At 41.7% G+C, this 16,163-nt stretch overlaps 2 protein-coding genes across 3 annotated transcripts in view; one reads left to right on the top strand and one right to left on the bottom strand.

Moving 5' to 3' along the window:
* Positions 1 to 2,805, top strand: part of cpdp (CPD photolyase) — a 5,150-nt gene extending 2,345 nt beyond the window's left edge. Inside the window, exons 6-10 of the mRNA XM_005939070.3 lie at positions 132 to 330; positions 1,493 to 1,645; positions 1,788 to 1,909; positions 1,994 to 2,153; positions 2,245 to 2,805. Of these exons, the coding sequence (XP_005939132.1) occupies positions 132 to 330; positions 1,493 to 1,645; positions 1,788 to 1,909; positions 1,994 to 2,153; positions 2,245 to 2,393 (783 nt within the window). The 3' untranslated portion in view covers positions 2,394 to 2,805. The remainder of the gene's footprint in view (positions 1 to 131; positions 331 to 1,492; positions 1,646 to 1,787; positions 1,910 to 1,993; positions 2,154 to 2,244) is intronic.
* Positions 2,806 to 3,780: 975 nt separating this feature from the next.
* Positions 3,781 to 12,342, bottom strand: LOC102306468 (neuromedin-U receptor 1). Of its 2 annotated transcripts, none has more exons than XM_042227367.1 (4): positions 12,187 to 12,342; positions 9,990 to 10,649; positions 7,672 to 7,905; positions 3,781 to 7,437 (listed from the first exon to the last, which is right to left on the bottom strand). In XM_042227367.1, exons 2-4 carry the CDS (start codon positions 10,582 to 10,584, stop codon positions 7,112 to 7,114), a joined length of 1,155 nt encoding a protein of 384 aa, XP_042083301.1. In that variant the 5' UTR covers positions 10,585 to 10,649; positions 12,187 to 12,342; the 3' UTR covers positions 3,781 to 7,111. The 2 variants fall into 2 exon arrangements, with proteins under 2 accessions (XP_042083301.1, XP_014194507.1); XM_014339021.2 differs by having other exon boundaries at positions 3,783 to 7,437; positions 9,990 to 10,725; positions 12,187 to 12,341.
* Between the last annotated feature and the right edge of the window lie 3,821 nt (positions 12,343 to 16,163).

Below are 16,163 nucleotides of genomic sequence, written 5' to 3'. Positions count from 1 at the left end.
AAAAAAAAAAGAAGAATTTTCTCCTTTGCTTTTGAAGTTGTCAGATCTCTGTAGCACCACTGTATATATTTAAACTCATCCCTCTCAGCTGCGACTGATCTTTTCTCCTTTCTCGCTTCTTTACCTCACAGGGAGTAGACTGGGACAAAACCCTAGCCTCCCTGGATGTTGACAGAAATGTAAAAGAGCCAGAATGGGCCAAGCCGGGCACCAAAGCAGGGATGGACATGCTGGAGTCCTTCATTGATGTACGACTTAAACTGTTTGGCAGCCAACGCAACGACCCGAACGCTCCCGCCCTGAGCCAGCTTTCCCCCTGGCTTCGCTTTGGTCAGTATTCTGTGTAAAACTCTGAATTTAAAAAAAGAGTTTTCTTAAGGACATGACTCTCTAATATTATTCATATGCTCTAGTTGATTAGTCCTGCCAATTCTGCTTTTGTCCTGCACTTGTCCAGTTTCTTCAAAATGTCTTAAGGACACACTGCACAAGATATGACTAGTTTGGAGCTAAAAGCTTTTTAGGAATCATGTTGCTGGTGCAAAAATACTATTTTTTTTATTTTTTATTCTTTTTATGCCTGTCAAACAATGACAGAATTGGCATATTTTTTGTAGATTTAACGAAATAAATGGGAACAAATGTGTTTTCTGACAGGCTGCTAGTTGCAAAGTGCCTAAAGATACAATTTAAAGTTGGTTCCTTACTAAGTTGTCTGTTATGCGCAGACCAAACACTGGTTCATCCCTTGAGTTAGGAGGCTTTTTTATTCTTGAGTGAGTCACAGTCAGTGTTAAGTGGCTTAACAAAGCAGTCCTCAGGACTAAAAACGAGTAAGATAAAAAGAAAAGAGAAACTTTGAAAGAACTTCAGGAAACTTAGAGAACTTTTGCACAGGACCACTTTAAAAATAACAAGAAAGTCTGGCTACTTGGAAGCAAAATATGAATACATGACAGGTGGCTTAAGACTTTAGTGCAGTACATCTGGAGAAGAATCCTTAATAGCATCTTGGTGTTCTGTTCAGTCTGTTCATCGCGCAATAACTGCTGTAATCCTCTTCAAGAAAAACTTGACTGCCTTCTTTGTAGATCTCCTTGAGACTTTTGATAATGTGGGTGAGTTCAGAGTGTTGCTTTTATAGATGGTTTAAAATTATGTCCCTAAATGATAAAAGTGTCCTACACACTTCCCATATGACCTCCCCCTTGAGTTCATTGCTTAAGACAGCAGTTATACTCACAACTTTTATTGGTCCGGTTATCTCGGACATCCAGAAGGCATCAGCACGCCTGTGTTTTGAATATTAATGCCTTTCCTTCACGGCTCCGCAGACACTGAACATCTTTACAAGTTCAAAGAGAGCAACCGTGGCACCACATCACAGAACAGTTTAGCTCTGAAAGATTGCCGCACGTTCTCTGAACCGGGAAAGACATTTTAATTGCTTCTCCTCTCCATATCTGCCTTTTTGTCTTCCTGGTCCTTTTAGGCCAGATTTCGGCCCAGCGTGTGGCTTGGCAGGTTCAGCGCAACGGGAAGAATGCAAGTCAGTCCGTACCGGCCTTCATCGAAGAGCTGGTGGTGCGTCGAGAGCTGACTGACAACTTCTGTTTCTACAACAAGAAATACGACAGCGTGGAGGGTCAGTGGAGACCTCATTAAAATTGCATCCTGTCGACTGCTGTGACGTCAGTCGGATGAATCGCAAGCAAATTTAGTTGAATAGAAGTTATTCAGCTTCACAAGTGTTTTTGTTTAAATATATTTGTGTCTGCGTTTCATAGGTGCGTATGAGTGGGCTCAGAAGACCTTAAAAGATCATGCCAAAGACCAGAGGCCGTATCTCTACACGCGTGAGCAGCTGGAGAAAGCAAAGACTCATGACAAGCTGTGGAACGCAGCTCAGGTACAACGTTCAGTCTAAAATGAAATGTTTGAACACATTCGGTCCATGTTGTGCTTTTTCTAACTGCTGCATCACCACCATTAGTACCAGATGGTTACAGAGGGGAAGATGCATGGTTTCTTGAGGATGTACTGGGCCAAAAAGATCCTGGAGTGGACTTCTTCCCCAGAGGAGGCGCTCTCCATCGCTCTGTACCTAAACGATCGCTATGAGCTGGATGGTCAAGACCCTAACGGCTTTGTCGGTAAGAACAGATTTATTTTGACTTATTTGATCAAATATGCATTCGTTTTCTCCCACACTCTCACACACTCTGCTGCATTTTGGTCTCGTAGGTTGTATGTGGTCTATTTGCGGCATCCACGACCAGGGCTGGGCGGAGAGAGCCGTATTCGGGAAGATCCGCTACATGAACTACAAAGGCTGCCTTCGGAAGTTTAACGTGGCTCAGTTTGAGAGAAAGTACTGTCCTAAAAGTCTTTGAAGCACGATATGTTTGGAAGGATGCGTTAAAAGCGCTCGACAGCGTGGATCTCCTACACCTTGGCCTCAGGGACATTTTTTTTCTTGTTACAGCCTTTCTGGTTTTTGTTCTGTTCTTCACAGCTTGTTTTGTTCAAAACATTCGCTCTATTCTTGCTTGCGTCGACACTTTTACTAAATATTCAGACGTGTTCATGCATAATAAAACTGTAGGCTGTTTGTGGCATTTTAAAGTGAGCTTTAGAGAAAACACTTTGGGCTTTGTTAATATAAAAGCACCATAAAAACAATCACATTACTACCGTCGTTCGGTTTTTAATACAAGTTTGAAGTCATTTTCTGTCCACTTGTATCATTTCCAACTCTCTCACTGTTATTTCTTTAAACTTGAAATAAAGCGTGTTTCTTTAACAGACTGAACTGCTCTTTACTCAAAAGCATACTCCCACCCACAGTGACTGAGACGTAATTTAATTTGAATCCAACTCTTTCACCATTTAGCCAAGGTTTTCAGTAATGCTGCCTACAGCTATGTTTGATGAGAGGCTTTCCCCATAATCTAATCAAACCGGTCAATATGTGTTTTGTTTTTGGTTTTTTTTGTAAACACATCTAGCATAAACTGTCAGCAAACAGATGGAAAAATAATGCTCTAGACTAGAGAACCTCACATGATCCAAAGTGAATCTAAATGAAAAGTGTTAATATTCTCATGTTTGCAGCCACTGGGTTTCATCACAGCCCTAAATGTGCTTTTATTGAGCCCAGATGTAATTAAACAGAACCAAAACCCATTCTATCCAGCCTAATTAACTGCACTCCTCAGTAGTGGATAAAAACAGCCCGCGTAGGTAATGACGTGCTTAACACCAAGTCACAAATTGGCATATGAAAGCTCGTCCTTGCGATGGCCTCTTTTGTTGTGCTCTGTTCATTTCAGGGGAGAGAGATACTTCACCTTTTTTTCCTCATTTAATTAAAATGAGCTCAGAGAAGTAGACTTTTACAGGTTACAGTCATAAAGGATATACTCTCACTGCTAAACTTTATAAGGCATGCCTATTCTGCTGCTTGCTTGTAGTGCAAACATCCAATCAGCCAATCGCATGGCAGTAACTCAACACGTTTAAGTATGTAGACATGGTTAAGATGACCCGCTGAGCATCAGATTGGGAAAAAATGGTGATTTAAAAGAGGCACAGTCGTTGGCGTCAGCAGTTTTACTCGGGGATATGATGAAACGGGAGGTTTCCATTATGGATACGCAGCTGACAAATCTGCAGCAAATGTGTGATGCTGTCATGTCGACATGAAGCAGAATCTCAGAGGAATGTTTCCCGTGTCTTGCTGAATCCATGGCGCAAACAATTATGGAAGTTCCGAAGGTAAAAGGGGGTCCAATCAGATACTAGCAAAGTGTACCTAATGAAGTGGCTAGTGATAGTGTGGTTATATGACAGCGAGTAGGGCTGTGAGTCACGTTAACAGCTGCAGAGACGGGAGTTATTTTCCTAGAGTAAATGGCTTGATTGATCTAAACAATTTCATTGGTATCTAATTATCTCCTGAATGACTGACCTTGTCTAAACTTCTGGCAGGATTATCACTGCTGATATTTGATATATAAATATGCTGCTGACTATCACAGAATTATAAGGAAACATTTTCAAAACATTTAACCACACACATTTTTTGTGCTAGTGCTGCTCTAGTGACCTTTAGTAGCGTTTTCACATGATCGCCTCAAAAAAAGGCTAACGAGTATGCTGACAAGCCCTTTTAGCCTCATAATAAGATTAACAGACAGCCCACATGGACACCTCAGCATGGATTCTCCAAGTCTCTACTGATCTCCACTGAAGCTCTAAATCTAAAACCTTCTCTAGGTGTTCATTTGAGTGAGGTCATACGTCATCACATAAAGATCGGATAGCAAATGTGCCCTCTTGATGATCACCAGGTGGGTCAATCCCTGGTCTAGCCAACTAGTCAACCCGGTGAATTGTTGCTGATAAACCTCAGCCTTAAAAAACTGCGTTGCTATCCAAAGAGATCCTAGCATGATTACAAGTATTAATACACAGTGATGGGCGAATGGTGTTGGTCATTTGGACAGATGGAGTGTTTGCAAATGGCTCAGTCAGTCACGGTTGTTCGACTGATAGAAGCCTGCTGGAAAGTCTTTGCAAGTGGATTAAGTACCTTAAACCTGACAGCTATCTTGCTTCATTCTACTGCTTAGTAAATGCAAATCCTCCTTGAGCTGACCCCGGCGCTGGCGTACTAAGGTGTCGCTTCATTGTGCTCTGGCCTCTCCTCAACACATCAGGTCAATGACACTTGGAGTAACGTTTTTCTCAACTGTTATTAATGTAAGAGAGACCTTTGAGTTTGAGACAGCCCATCTGTGTCAGTCCCCATTCTCACAATATACTTAACCTCATCTCATTATGAAGCACTTCACATCATCCTCTTGGCAGGAAATCATATCTCCACTTCCATATCCTTCTTGTCTCTGATACTGCTCTGCGCCTTGACATTATCTCCTGTCCTAGTACATTTCCAATTATCACTTTGCTATTAAAAGAGGACTGAGTGGCACTGTAGCCTTTAAGTTTCCATCTCTCCTCATCTTCTACTGTAATAGAAGTGGCCTTTAAGTTTACCGTTGTTGCAGAGCCAATTAGATTTCTAAGCTCAAACTCGTAACTCACTACCGTTTGTTATTTTGGGAGCTCTTGTCGTGTCAGGATGATGGATATAAATTACCTTTTCAAAGTTTCGTGTCTGTTGAGTTTGATCGGATGATTAGTGTCTCTCACCAGTCTTCCTTCCCAGAACTCCCACTGAGCATCGCGTGAACTTTCTATTGTTTCCAATTCTTGGGCCTCGTGACTTTCATCGTGAGGATGATTCCATATTTCTGTGAGTGAAAATGAAACACATTGAATTTCTAATTTCTGTGATCTGTCCTTTAATGTCTTAATTTAAAAAAAAATCTTTCAAAGGTAAATGATGTTGCCTGCCTCGAAGTGTCACATTAAAGTCCCACAGGAGTCAATCATTACCCCGGTCTTGAGTGTCTGTAATTATTTGGGCGACGCTGTGATGTACCCTTTTTTTAATGGGCCAATTTGCATAGCCAGTGCGTAAACGCTGCATTTTGTTATGTTGATGGAAGCTGTGGGTAGAGGGCCCTTCATCTGTGCTGGTGTGGCACACTGATAACGCTGTTTCATTCCAAAGCGATTTGTCAGTATTGAACAGATGGCTCATCTTTGTCTGCTTTCACATCCTGCTTCATCTAATCATTCATTAATTCTTTGTTCCATATTATTGACCCGGTGACATCATCTTTCCTCCTAGCTTCTACCCCTCATCATCATCTTCTCCATGTATACAAATGAGTTTTTTCCTCCGCGCTGTGCGTCACCTAAAGTTGAGATGAGACATCCTGTCGGAAGGTTCTCGTGGCTTTCGGCACACCTCGTTATTGTTCACCCCGACACTTTTACTGCGATGTATACACAGAAGACCTTTGCCTCCCGGGGCCGGTTGCACTATAGGAATTCAAAGAAGACAAGACTCGGTGTGATCTTTTCTTTCTGAGTGGGCCTGCTGACACATCTTACATGCAGCACTGATATTCAAAATCAGGTCTGTTTTAATGGTGCACACCATAAAAAGATATTGTAAACATGTCATATGTACACATTGTGCATCAAAAAGTAATTAAAGCAATAGGTAAACAATAGCACCGCTTACCAGCAAAGCAGAAAATGAATTGGATATTTTAAACTGAGCAATAACCATATGTCAAATTATGCTGCAGTGAAAACTTAAGCAATATGTAGAGTTACTAGTCATGTACATTGTATACAAGTCCATAATATATGTATCAATATATGTGGAACCTCTGTGGCAACTGCTACATAATATCAGTGATTCTTTAGTATTTTCAGAATATAATGTAAATACTTGTGTCATGATTAGCGTCCGTAGTGGTTATAAATATCAAACCGTTTCATGTACACTTCGTTGGCTTTCATTCACAGACAAATGTATTCAGTGTTGCTAGGAATGTGTTAATGGGCTGTAGAGCAGCATATAGGCAAGCCTGGAAATATTATTCATTACATTACACAGTATGTATGTAATAAATACATTCACCTCCATTTCCAATAGAAAACGTTTACTTTTGATGCATTTGATGGGATGCGTTGCCAATGCATAAAAATGCTGCTGCATCATCTATGTGGCAGTGCAGTAACCTCAGTGTGCGGTCTTGTTGGTCTTCACTCTGAATGTAATTTGAGTTATTGTTGTTTTTACACTCTGGGACTTGTTGATAAAAATGATTATAGAGTAAAAGCATGCAGGAGGGAAATATGCTTGTTTTCTCTTAAGGTGAGGAGCCTCAGGAACCACCTTTTAGCTCATCCGGCTGAAGGACCGTCTGTTTCTGTCCATCCACAGTTCACAAGACCTGCTGCTCCCCCTCCAGTATTTGTCAGATTTTAGTGTAGTATTTGTAGTTTTTTGGGCAATAGCCTGTGAATTGTGTTCATTGTGAGTCAGATCAGCTTCTAAGACACAGATTCTGGTTGTGTTCGAGATCTATATGAATGCAGGAACATCGTTTTCCATAATGTTAGTGGTGCTTGGTGCAGAACTCTTGTTTATTCAGTTTTTCCTTTACTTCCTTTGTCTCCTAAAGGCTCAAAAGGCTCCAGAAGTCATTTTGTTACTTTGGGATGTTTTTTCACGCAGGGTGCTGCGTGGAGTCATCTGGAAGCTCCTCGAGTGTTCTCTCCAGCTGTTAGAGTAGCAGGTAATGTGGCTAAACATTTCTCTGAACCTGGTGGACATGAGGTTGTAGAGGATGGGGTTGACAGCGGAGCTCAGGTAGAAGAGAACTCCAGAGATGACGTGGACATGCTCGAAGATCCTGCGGTGCTGCTCGTATGATATGTTGATGTAGCTCCACATCAAGCGATCGATGTGGAAGGGAGCCCAACACAGGCCAAAGACAACCACCAGCACACCTAGAGCAGATGGAACAATGGGTGTGATTCATGGGGCACATAAATTTTGTTTTGGGACACCAGTAAAGTCTTTAATGGCAGATGACTAGTTAAGCAAAATATTGTAAATAATCTTAAAATAATGAATTTAAACACAAACATTTCAGAAATGTTGACTATGGGGTCTTGATTTTTGTAGGGTTAGGGTTGTTGCCAATTTAATTTAGAATAAAAATATAGTAAAATAACACCTACATAGCATTTTGGTTACTTGCACATTTCGTTTGCTCAGCCTCTGATTGTGGGAGCTGGAGATACTTTCAGAACCGAAGCCACAGTTAGTATCCACCGTGGTCAGCACCCTCTCCCTGCGCAGCCTCAAGCCAATGAGCAGGTAGAGAACGCTAATGATCAGCATGGGGAGCAGGAAGAAGACCAGCGTGGAGATCAGGATGATTAAGTTGTACATCCAGATGGGTTTGACCAGATCTGAGGATATATATAAGATAGGATAGCAAGAGAAACAGAATAAATCTGAGCAGTGCAAATGAAAATGTCTAACACAGACTTTAACCTGGCAGCTTTCTTCGAGGTTTCTCATGTGACATCACATACACAGTACTGGTTGCTAGGGGAAAATATTTGTTTCCCGACTAGTTGGAAGTGTTTCCTGGAGGTTGCTTGCTCTGGCTGGGTGAAATCCAGACAAAGACGGTGCTGCATCAAAGACCTCTGAGAGATTGCTTTGATTTCTAGCAGATTGTAACTGCTGCCTGTAGTTTTTCATGTTTCTTTGCAGACACTTGTTAACCGCTACTCAAGCTGGAGTAAAACTTGAAAAAGTGAGACACAAACATGAAAATGGAGTAGGTTCACCTTTAGATTAAAGGTTGAGCCTCAGCACTGCAGTCAACATGCTTCAAAATGCATCATTTTTACTTTGAAAGCAAATGGTCTTCATTTTCAGTTTGTGCCACCGTTTTTGCAGATTACCTACACCTCAGAGAGTAGCTGGCCAGTGCATCACTTCCATGCAAACTTTGGGTGATCACAGCAATAAGACAGCGACCGAAGCAATCGTGAGGAGGGTTTTGTGAACTGTTCGAAGAAGATGTATTTTCCCCTAGTGATGGAGGCTGGGCTTTAGCAGGCATTTTCCTAGCAACCTCCAGCAACTAATGGGGGAGTACTCAATTTTCTTTCACAACCGGTGGTTGGCACAGTCACAACCTGGTCTCTAAGCCCATGTGACTGGGTCCTATATCATTTTCTCCATTGTCACTATGGCTATCACATCCAAAATGGCCAACAAGTTCATGTCATATGATTAGCAGTCTGTAAAATGCTATTAGCATAAAGTAATGGTTGCTTGTGGACATGTCTGAACCTGTCCTACCTTCGTTTTGCTCTAGGCCAAACTATTTCAAGTAGAAAGAAGACGTCTAAAGCAAATTCTCTTCTATCTGTCTGTTGTATATTCAAAACGGCAACTTCATACAATGCTTCAGCTTGATTCCCCGAATATTATCCAGAGCTCATGCTTGAAAATGATTATAGATCACAATTCCAGGTATACCATTACTTTTAACTGTTAATTCGCTAGCTGGGACCACATCCTCATTTAGGTTTGACAGTGTTTCTAGAAGATAATAGCAGATGGTTTGAGCATAAATTGAAGGTGCGGTTTGGGAAAGGCCTCAGAGGGGACTGACGGCGGCTCCTGGGTCAGGCAGATCCCCATGTTTTAATGAGAAGTGAATTCATTGAAAAAGGGAGGGAGGATGGGACATGAAAACAAGAATCAATAGCTTGTAGTGCTCAGGAGGTTAGATGTATGGAGGTGTGGTCCTGCTCCTTAAATTCAGGTAAATTATTTCCAATACGCAGTCAGGTTTCTGGGTTTTGTTTTGTTTTTTTACCCAAACTATAACCATGAAAATGTCTGGTAACAGTCTGTTAGAAAAACCACTACTTTGTTCCAGACTGAAATATTGCAGGAGCTATAACGTAGATTGCCTCTTGCAATATTAAAGCTACTTTCAGCTGCTCTCTTAGTCATAAAGGGTCATAACAGCAGGTTGTTCTCCATATTTGATTTAGCAGTTATATGCCAGATACCCTTCCTGACACAACCCCCTAGGGATTTGTGGTCTCATAATCTGGCAAGCCAGGTTAATACTGCTGCTACCAAAGTGTAGTATCACGTACTGTATTCAGTGTACTGGGACGAACTTTACAGTAGTGATCCCAGACAAGATTTACTGATATTGCTCAGGACTTGAGTAAAGTGTTTCAACAGTGATTAAATGAATAATCACTGTTACAGATGGCATCCAGTTATCTATGTGCAGCTCAGGAAGGTTCGCTTTTTCTATCGAGCACCATCACCAAGCCCAACACTTTGGTTTATGAATGAAAACCATTGGTTTTTGACATCTTACTGTACTGAGTGGTAAAGAGTAACCCTTATACCTGCTTTAAATCAGCAGGTGAACACGCTTACATTACCAGAGAGCTTCTAGCATATCTGCAGACCGTATAAAGTAAAACTAAAATATAAATTCTGTACATACGGCAGATAGCAGATCGGGGAAACTGTCGACCAAACTGTGGAGGCAGCACTTCGATCCCATGCAGACTGGTGTTTGGCAAAGCGCACAGCATGGACAGCCCCCACAACATGAGGATGACCCTCTTAACGTGAGCACGTGTGGTCAAATGCTTGACTTTGAGGGGGTGCACCACCGCCACGTAGCGCTCCACGCTGAGCGCAGTGACATTGAGGATGGAAGCAAAGCAGACAGTTTCAAATAGGAAGGTTTTAAAATAGCATCCCCCTTCTCCGAGCAGGAAGGGGTAGTTCTGCCACATCTCGTAGATCTCTAACGGCATCCCCAGAAGCAGCACCAGCAGGTCGGACGCAGCCAGGCTCAGCAAGTAGTAATTGGTTGGCGTTTGCATCACCCTGTAGCGTAAAATGACCGCACAGGTCAGGGAATTGCCCAGGACACCCACGATGAAGATGGTGAGGTAAGTGACACAGACAGGGAGAAACATGGGGGATTTTGATTCCCCCAGATTTTTGGATAGGTACTTGTCCTCAGTCAAGCAAAGCTTTTCTTCCAGATCTTCTTGAGTGGCGTTCGTCAACACCCAGGAGATATTCATTCCACACACCACAGCAGAATCGGGGCATCCTAAGTCACTGAGTTCTCTGTCACCAGTTAAAATGGCTGCAAGAGAGTTGAAGGTGCAGTTAGGTATCGGCATCGTGGTGACTGGACAGCAGGTTCCTCAACTAATATAAACCTGATGGAAAAAGAAAAAGGAGACAGTGTGAATTTTAAAGGATTCCTTAAACACTCATGCGTCAGAAAAGGGTGAAGGCTCTTTAAGCTGCAGCCTTATTCACAACGTGGTTCGACAAAGCAGATGGATCTGCATATTTGATTTGACATATTGTTACACCAGATGCCCTTCCTGACACAACCCTCCCAGAGATTTGTAGCTCCTTCTGTTCTAAAAGGATCTTTTATATGTTAGGTGAGCGCATTATCCGCTACACTATGGAGCCAGTCAGGAATCTGTAAAAGTAGAAAGTAGGAAGTTTGATATTTAACATCTGATGGGATCAACTAGTGTTGTGATTTTTAAAAAATCTGAATTAAAAATGCAAACAGTTCATAATTAACGGTTGTTGAAGTTAAATAATACATTCATCTATGAGGCAGGGAAATGATACTGAAGATGCTGCTCCTTTGTATCTTGAGAACTATAGGATCCTGCTGTTTGAAGCTTGGCAATTAGCTTTATATATAAGACGTAGCCCCCATGATATCATGTATCAGTCAGTGCGCTGCAGTTTTGGCCAAGAACTACATGTCATCAGCTAATATTAGCTGCATTCATAGTGTGGCACATTAGTAACAGATGTAAATAGAATAATAGCAGAAATTCCCTCACTGAAGTTGGCGTGCAGACTTTCTTTAACTATCTCTTCGACAGCACAACTGCACTGTGAACCCTATTATCTGTCAGCGACTTCAATTAACTGAGGTGACACCAAGCAGACAGCTAGATGATAGCTGCCTGTCGCTCACTCACGCATAATCACATGTAATGTTAGACCTCAGTATAATTAAGACATCTAATTTAAAAACAATCCCCCCAAAGTAGTCTCATGGCATTACAGGTTGGCTTCAGCCCAGGCAGCTGTTGCTGGAGAATAAATGTAGGCATACCTTGTCCTTGGCTACTGTAATGTCCAACCTTGACATGATAAAATTTCAAGCCTCTGATTTAAAAAAGAAGAAGAAGCTTAGGTTCAAGTACAAAAGAAAGAAGTAAGCTCAGTGACTTTTTAATATTAATATAACTTTGATTGGATGTTTGCATCCTATGTGTTTTGTATCTCTACATAAAGAAAAGACAGTTGTTGGCTTTCATCTATAGAAACTAGCAGCAGCCCAATCAGTTCACTAATCCCTGATATGATAAGAATGTTCAGCACATGCTTTCTAATTATCTTTAATATGTTTAATATCCTCTCTGGTCCTCTCGACAAAAATTGATTTTACGATTAACAGCACTGTCACAATATTGCCCTGTTAGAAATTTATGTTCAGCAGAATACAGACGCCAGGGAGGCTGTTTAGATGTGTTTAGGCTGTGTTTGGATTCCCCCACGGGGATTTCTATATTGTTGTAACAGGCAGCGGAGTTGTTAAGATAACTTCAAATGAGGTACAAACAAAAAGGACAAACACTCACCTGCAGTTTGTGGTCTTTATACTCTTCTTATCTACAGGATTCGCAAGAGCTGAAGAAATGAGGGAAGATGGGTGATTGTCATGTTTCTCTGCATCCTGGACTTTTTTCTGACACTTTATCTTGACCGCCTTGGTGCCTTAGTGCGTCACAACTGGCTCGGCTTCCCGTATTTGATGGCTGGTGTTCAGCCCGCCTCTCGCTCTCTCTCTCTCTCTCTGTCTCTCTCTGTCTCTCTCTCTCTCTCTCTGTCTCTCCATCTCTCTTTATCCCTGGAGTATCTTCTCGCGTCCATCCATCACTACATGCTTTATCTTTCTCCTCCAATTCAACTTGTTTTCATCTTTTCTTCTCATCTTACTCTCGACACCGTGATACACACTTTCATGAACCTAGCCTGCACAGACACTACCTGCCTTGTGATCCTGCATTATATTGCTTTCACAGATATTGCACCGGTGAGAAAATTAAAGGTGAGATTGCTTTGACCCTAAAGCCTGCGAGCTGAGTACAGGTATGTGTGGTGTGTGTGTGTGTGTGGGTGTGCTCCTGTTTCCACTCATTTCAAATCAAAGATAAAACAAACACTCTTTTTCATTAGTAGAATCGGCAGCAACTGGCGAGGTGCACATCTGGAAACAAGAAAAAAAGGCTGTAAAAATATGAAATTTTGGGTTTTTCCATCAGAAAAGACGAAAAAGCTTTCGTTTTGATTTGTGCAACAGCTTTTTCTTAAATACTTTTTGCAATTTTGAAAAAAAAACCAACCAAAAAAATGTTAAAGAACCTACAGTCTGCAGAAGGCAAATGTGAATGTCTTGGATGTACCTCGGTGATCGATAATTGTGACGTGCGTGTTGGCATGACTGCTTTGCCGTTGATGTTCATGTCCCTCACAAGATGAATCATAACTACTTTGCTAATCTCTAATCTTTTTTCCCGTCAGTGTATTAAGATTTAAACTGGTTCAGAATGTTAGTTTTTGCTATATTTTAGCTGTAAGATGTTCCCACAGTTGTGTCCATTTGCATAGTTATTTGTCTATGCAAATGTGTTCGTCCAAAAACCCACATAGTTTGACTGTGCATTGGTCGAATGATGATTGATTGATGAGTGGATGGAGCAACAGTGGAGTTCACCAGGAACACGAGAAACAGGGGCTGCACTGGACACGTTTTATTGTTTCAACTTTTTGTAGTTTATCATTTCACTCTGGGTGGTGGACCACCTAAAACACAAGCAAGAGTGGCCCACCTTCCAGTTGTACCTCATACCTTTGGCACTGCCTCCATCTGGCAACAGGCGCTCTCTGCAGGAAGATGAGCAGTCTGCAGCACCCCACGGTCTACCAACGCACTGCCAATGTTCAGCCCATTAGGACTCCGAAATGCTTCTGCTGTGCTTCTAAAACAGACACGTTGTAACTGTTTGCTGTCACCAGGGGTCAGTGTCACAAACAACCCATCTGTGGGTTACTCTTGTTTGTGGTGGTGTTGATCCAACATATTAACCACATGCCAGGGTGAATCAAAGACACACTTGCTTAATATTAGCACTTTAGCGCTATGCAGCTGTTAGCATTTAGCTTGAAATAACCTACTAGTGTCACTAACAATATTGGGTGTAACTATTTACCATGCAGTGACACACAAGGATTTTTATAGAAAGTGAAGAAGTCAACCTATCTCTTTAGCAAGACACGTAGGACCAGATTAAAACTTGCTACCCTCCAGTCAGTCTCCTGTCCAGTCCTGTGAAACATTACTGCTTTCAAATCACAGCTACTAATAAAAAAAATGGCAACAGCTGACTGAAGACATTTTCTTGCATAACAATCAGCCAAGTAAGCAGGAGATAGGAAAGAAATGACAGAAACGCCTACAACTACAACAACGTCTTGCTCTTTGCAAGCATCTGCACAGACAGCATGCTAATGCTAAGCAGGCAAAGAGCCCAGAGTGATGATAAAGCTGATTGAATGCAGACCCCAACCAAACAGCCAGAACCTGGATTTCAACAGGTAACAAACGGATGAGTAGTCAGACTGCATCCTCTGTTTCTACCTGTTCATATTTCTAAAGTAGAATCACTGTGGCAGCAACGTTATAGTCTCTTTGTGCTGGTTTTCATCTTTGCTTTGTGTTGTCGGCTTTGTGTTCATACCCAAATACTAAGACAAATATCATATGTGTCCTCATTAGGATAGGGATTTGTGTTGGACTGTAATACGAATCACGTTGTCTTGGTAATTATGAGACAATGTGTTTCAGGTCAGTTTACAGAGAAATGCAAAAGTAATGTAACGAGTAGTATAACACCTTACTTTCTCCTGGATTGTTGTACAAAAAGGCAAGAATGCGATGGTAAAGTGCAAACTCTGTTCGACTCGACTATCACCATTTGTACCAATGCAGCTTTGAATGTTTCTAAGCAAAGGCAACATAACAGCCCAACCAAGAGTGATGCACGAGCAGAGTGCACGATGATCTTAACCAAGAAGTAAAAGCTTGATTGTCAGCAGGTAAGAAAATCATGGATGACAAGTGAGGTTTTACTGTTATGAGATTTTTCCTTGAAGTTCTCTTCTACTATCTCTGCTGTTAGCTTTGCCTTAAAATGTATATACAAAAACAAAGCTCTGATATATATGACCTCCTAATTAAGACTGAATGAAACCACAATGAGGAACTTTAAGCAAATTGCCAGTGAGACGTTTTCTCCTTAGGGATTCAGACAAAAACACTGTTGTTATATAGCAACACAGCGATCTTGTAAGCAACCAGTCACATAATCAATTACAGGAGAAAAACCTTTAAAGGCAAACCACTCCACTTCTTTCGTCAAGTACAGTTAATCGCAAGATAAACAGTAGTAGTACAAAGTACTTGTTGGATGATATTGCATTGTATTGCAGCAGCCTCAACCACCCACTTTTGTGGTACCCCCTCCACCCCCACCCCCCACTGGCTCTGTTCCAGGAAATGAGAGCTGTGGTTTTTTTCTTGCCGTGCCGCTTTCAGCGTGAACGTGTCCTCTCTGAACTGAGCAATTAGCGAGTCGTAACGACGGATAAAATCACCAACCCTGCATCTCTTTCTGCTAGACCAGTAATAAGTACAGTGGTCTGTAATGTATGGCATGTTTTTAACATCAGACCTCGAGCTTAATCCAAGCACTGCTTAATCAGCACAGTCTCGTTACACCTTATTTCATCACTCACTGCTACAGTATGAAAAACAGGGTTGATGTATTTTAACGTGGGTCCTTGATTTTAAGTGGCTTGTGGGGTTTTTTGTGTTTTGTCTTCCTGCATTAGGCTGAGGACATGTGAGTCATCAAGTGTGTTCTTGTGCTGTATCGGGAAGTGAAGTACTCCAGTTCTAAAGGCTGAGATGAGTGCTTTTATTACTGCAAACCAAAAGCCTCATTAGCCAGAAATCCAGGATTTAAGACTATTTTTGCATTTGTGCAGAGAAGAGAAACTATTCCGTACGTGAGGATTGTCTAGCTGATGCAGCAGCTCACTGAGAAACATCCTACACAATACATTTACAGACTAGCAAGGACGGAGACAGATAAATCATCAGCGATGCTTCTGTCAGAGAGCAGAAAATTTTGCCAGTTGAACACGATCGTATGACTGTGGCTTGCCCCCCTCCACTCCTCCTCGTAACCCTGCCTCCCTCTGCGATGGTGACTAATTCAATCATTGCTTTTAATCCTGATGCTGGAGTCCAACACTTTCACAGCAGGGAAGCGATATGTCCCTGTTGGTGCCTCCTTTTAGCCAAGTGTTAATTTGGATTCTGTGACAGGGGGCCAGCAGCAAAATGTTTTAAATGAGAGTGGACTAAACTGTGACCACAAGAGTGAAAGTCATAATGAAAGCTGATGTGGTGAAGGATGGTTTCACAGACACTGAAAATCCCATTTTTCTGTTATATAGCCCCTGTCAGTGCATACAGATTTGGTCTTTCAGC

This window comes from Haplochromis burtoni, unplaced genomic scaffold, assembly GCF_018398535.1.
Source record: "Haplochromis burtoni strain Fernald_Lab_line unplaced genomic scaffold, NCSU_Asbu1 Contig_257, whole genome shotgun sequence".
NCBI lineage: Eukaryota > Metazoa > Chordata > Actinopteri > Cichliformes > Cichlidae > Haplochromis > Haplochromis burtoni.
The sequence above is the reverse complement of the archived record's forward strand: the minus strand, read 5'-3'. Positions and strand labels throughout refer to the sequence as shown.

What these genes read in the sequence shown, in the direction of transcription:
- LOC102306468 (XM_014339021.2), bottom strand. Translation starts at nt 10,686, where the DNA reads ATGCCGATACCTAACTGCACCTTCAACTCTCTTGCAGCCATTTTAACT. An exon ending in TCCCCGATCTGCTATCTGCC is followed by an intron (nt 7,906 to 9,989) that starts GTATGTACAGAA and finishes ATATATCCTCAG; the next exon opens with ATCTGGTCAAACCCATCTGG. An exon ending in GCAAGTAACCAAAATGCTAT is followed by an intron (nt 7,438 to 7,671) that starts GTAGGTGTTATT and finishes CATCTGCTCTAG; the next exon opens with GTGTGCTGGTGGTTGTCTTT.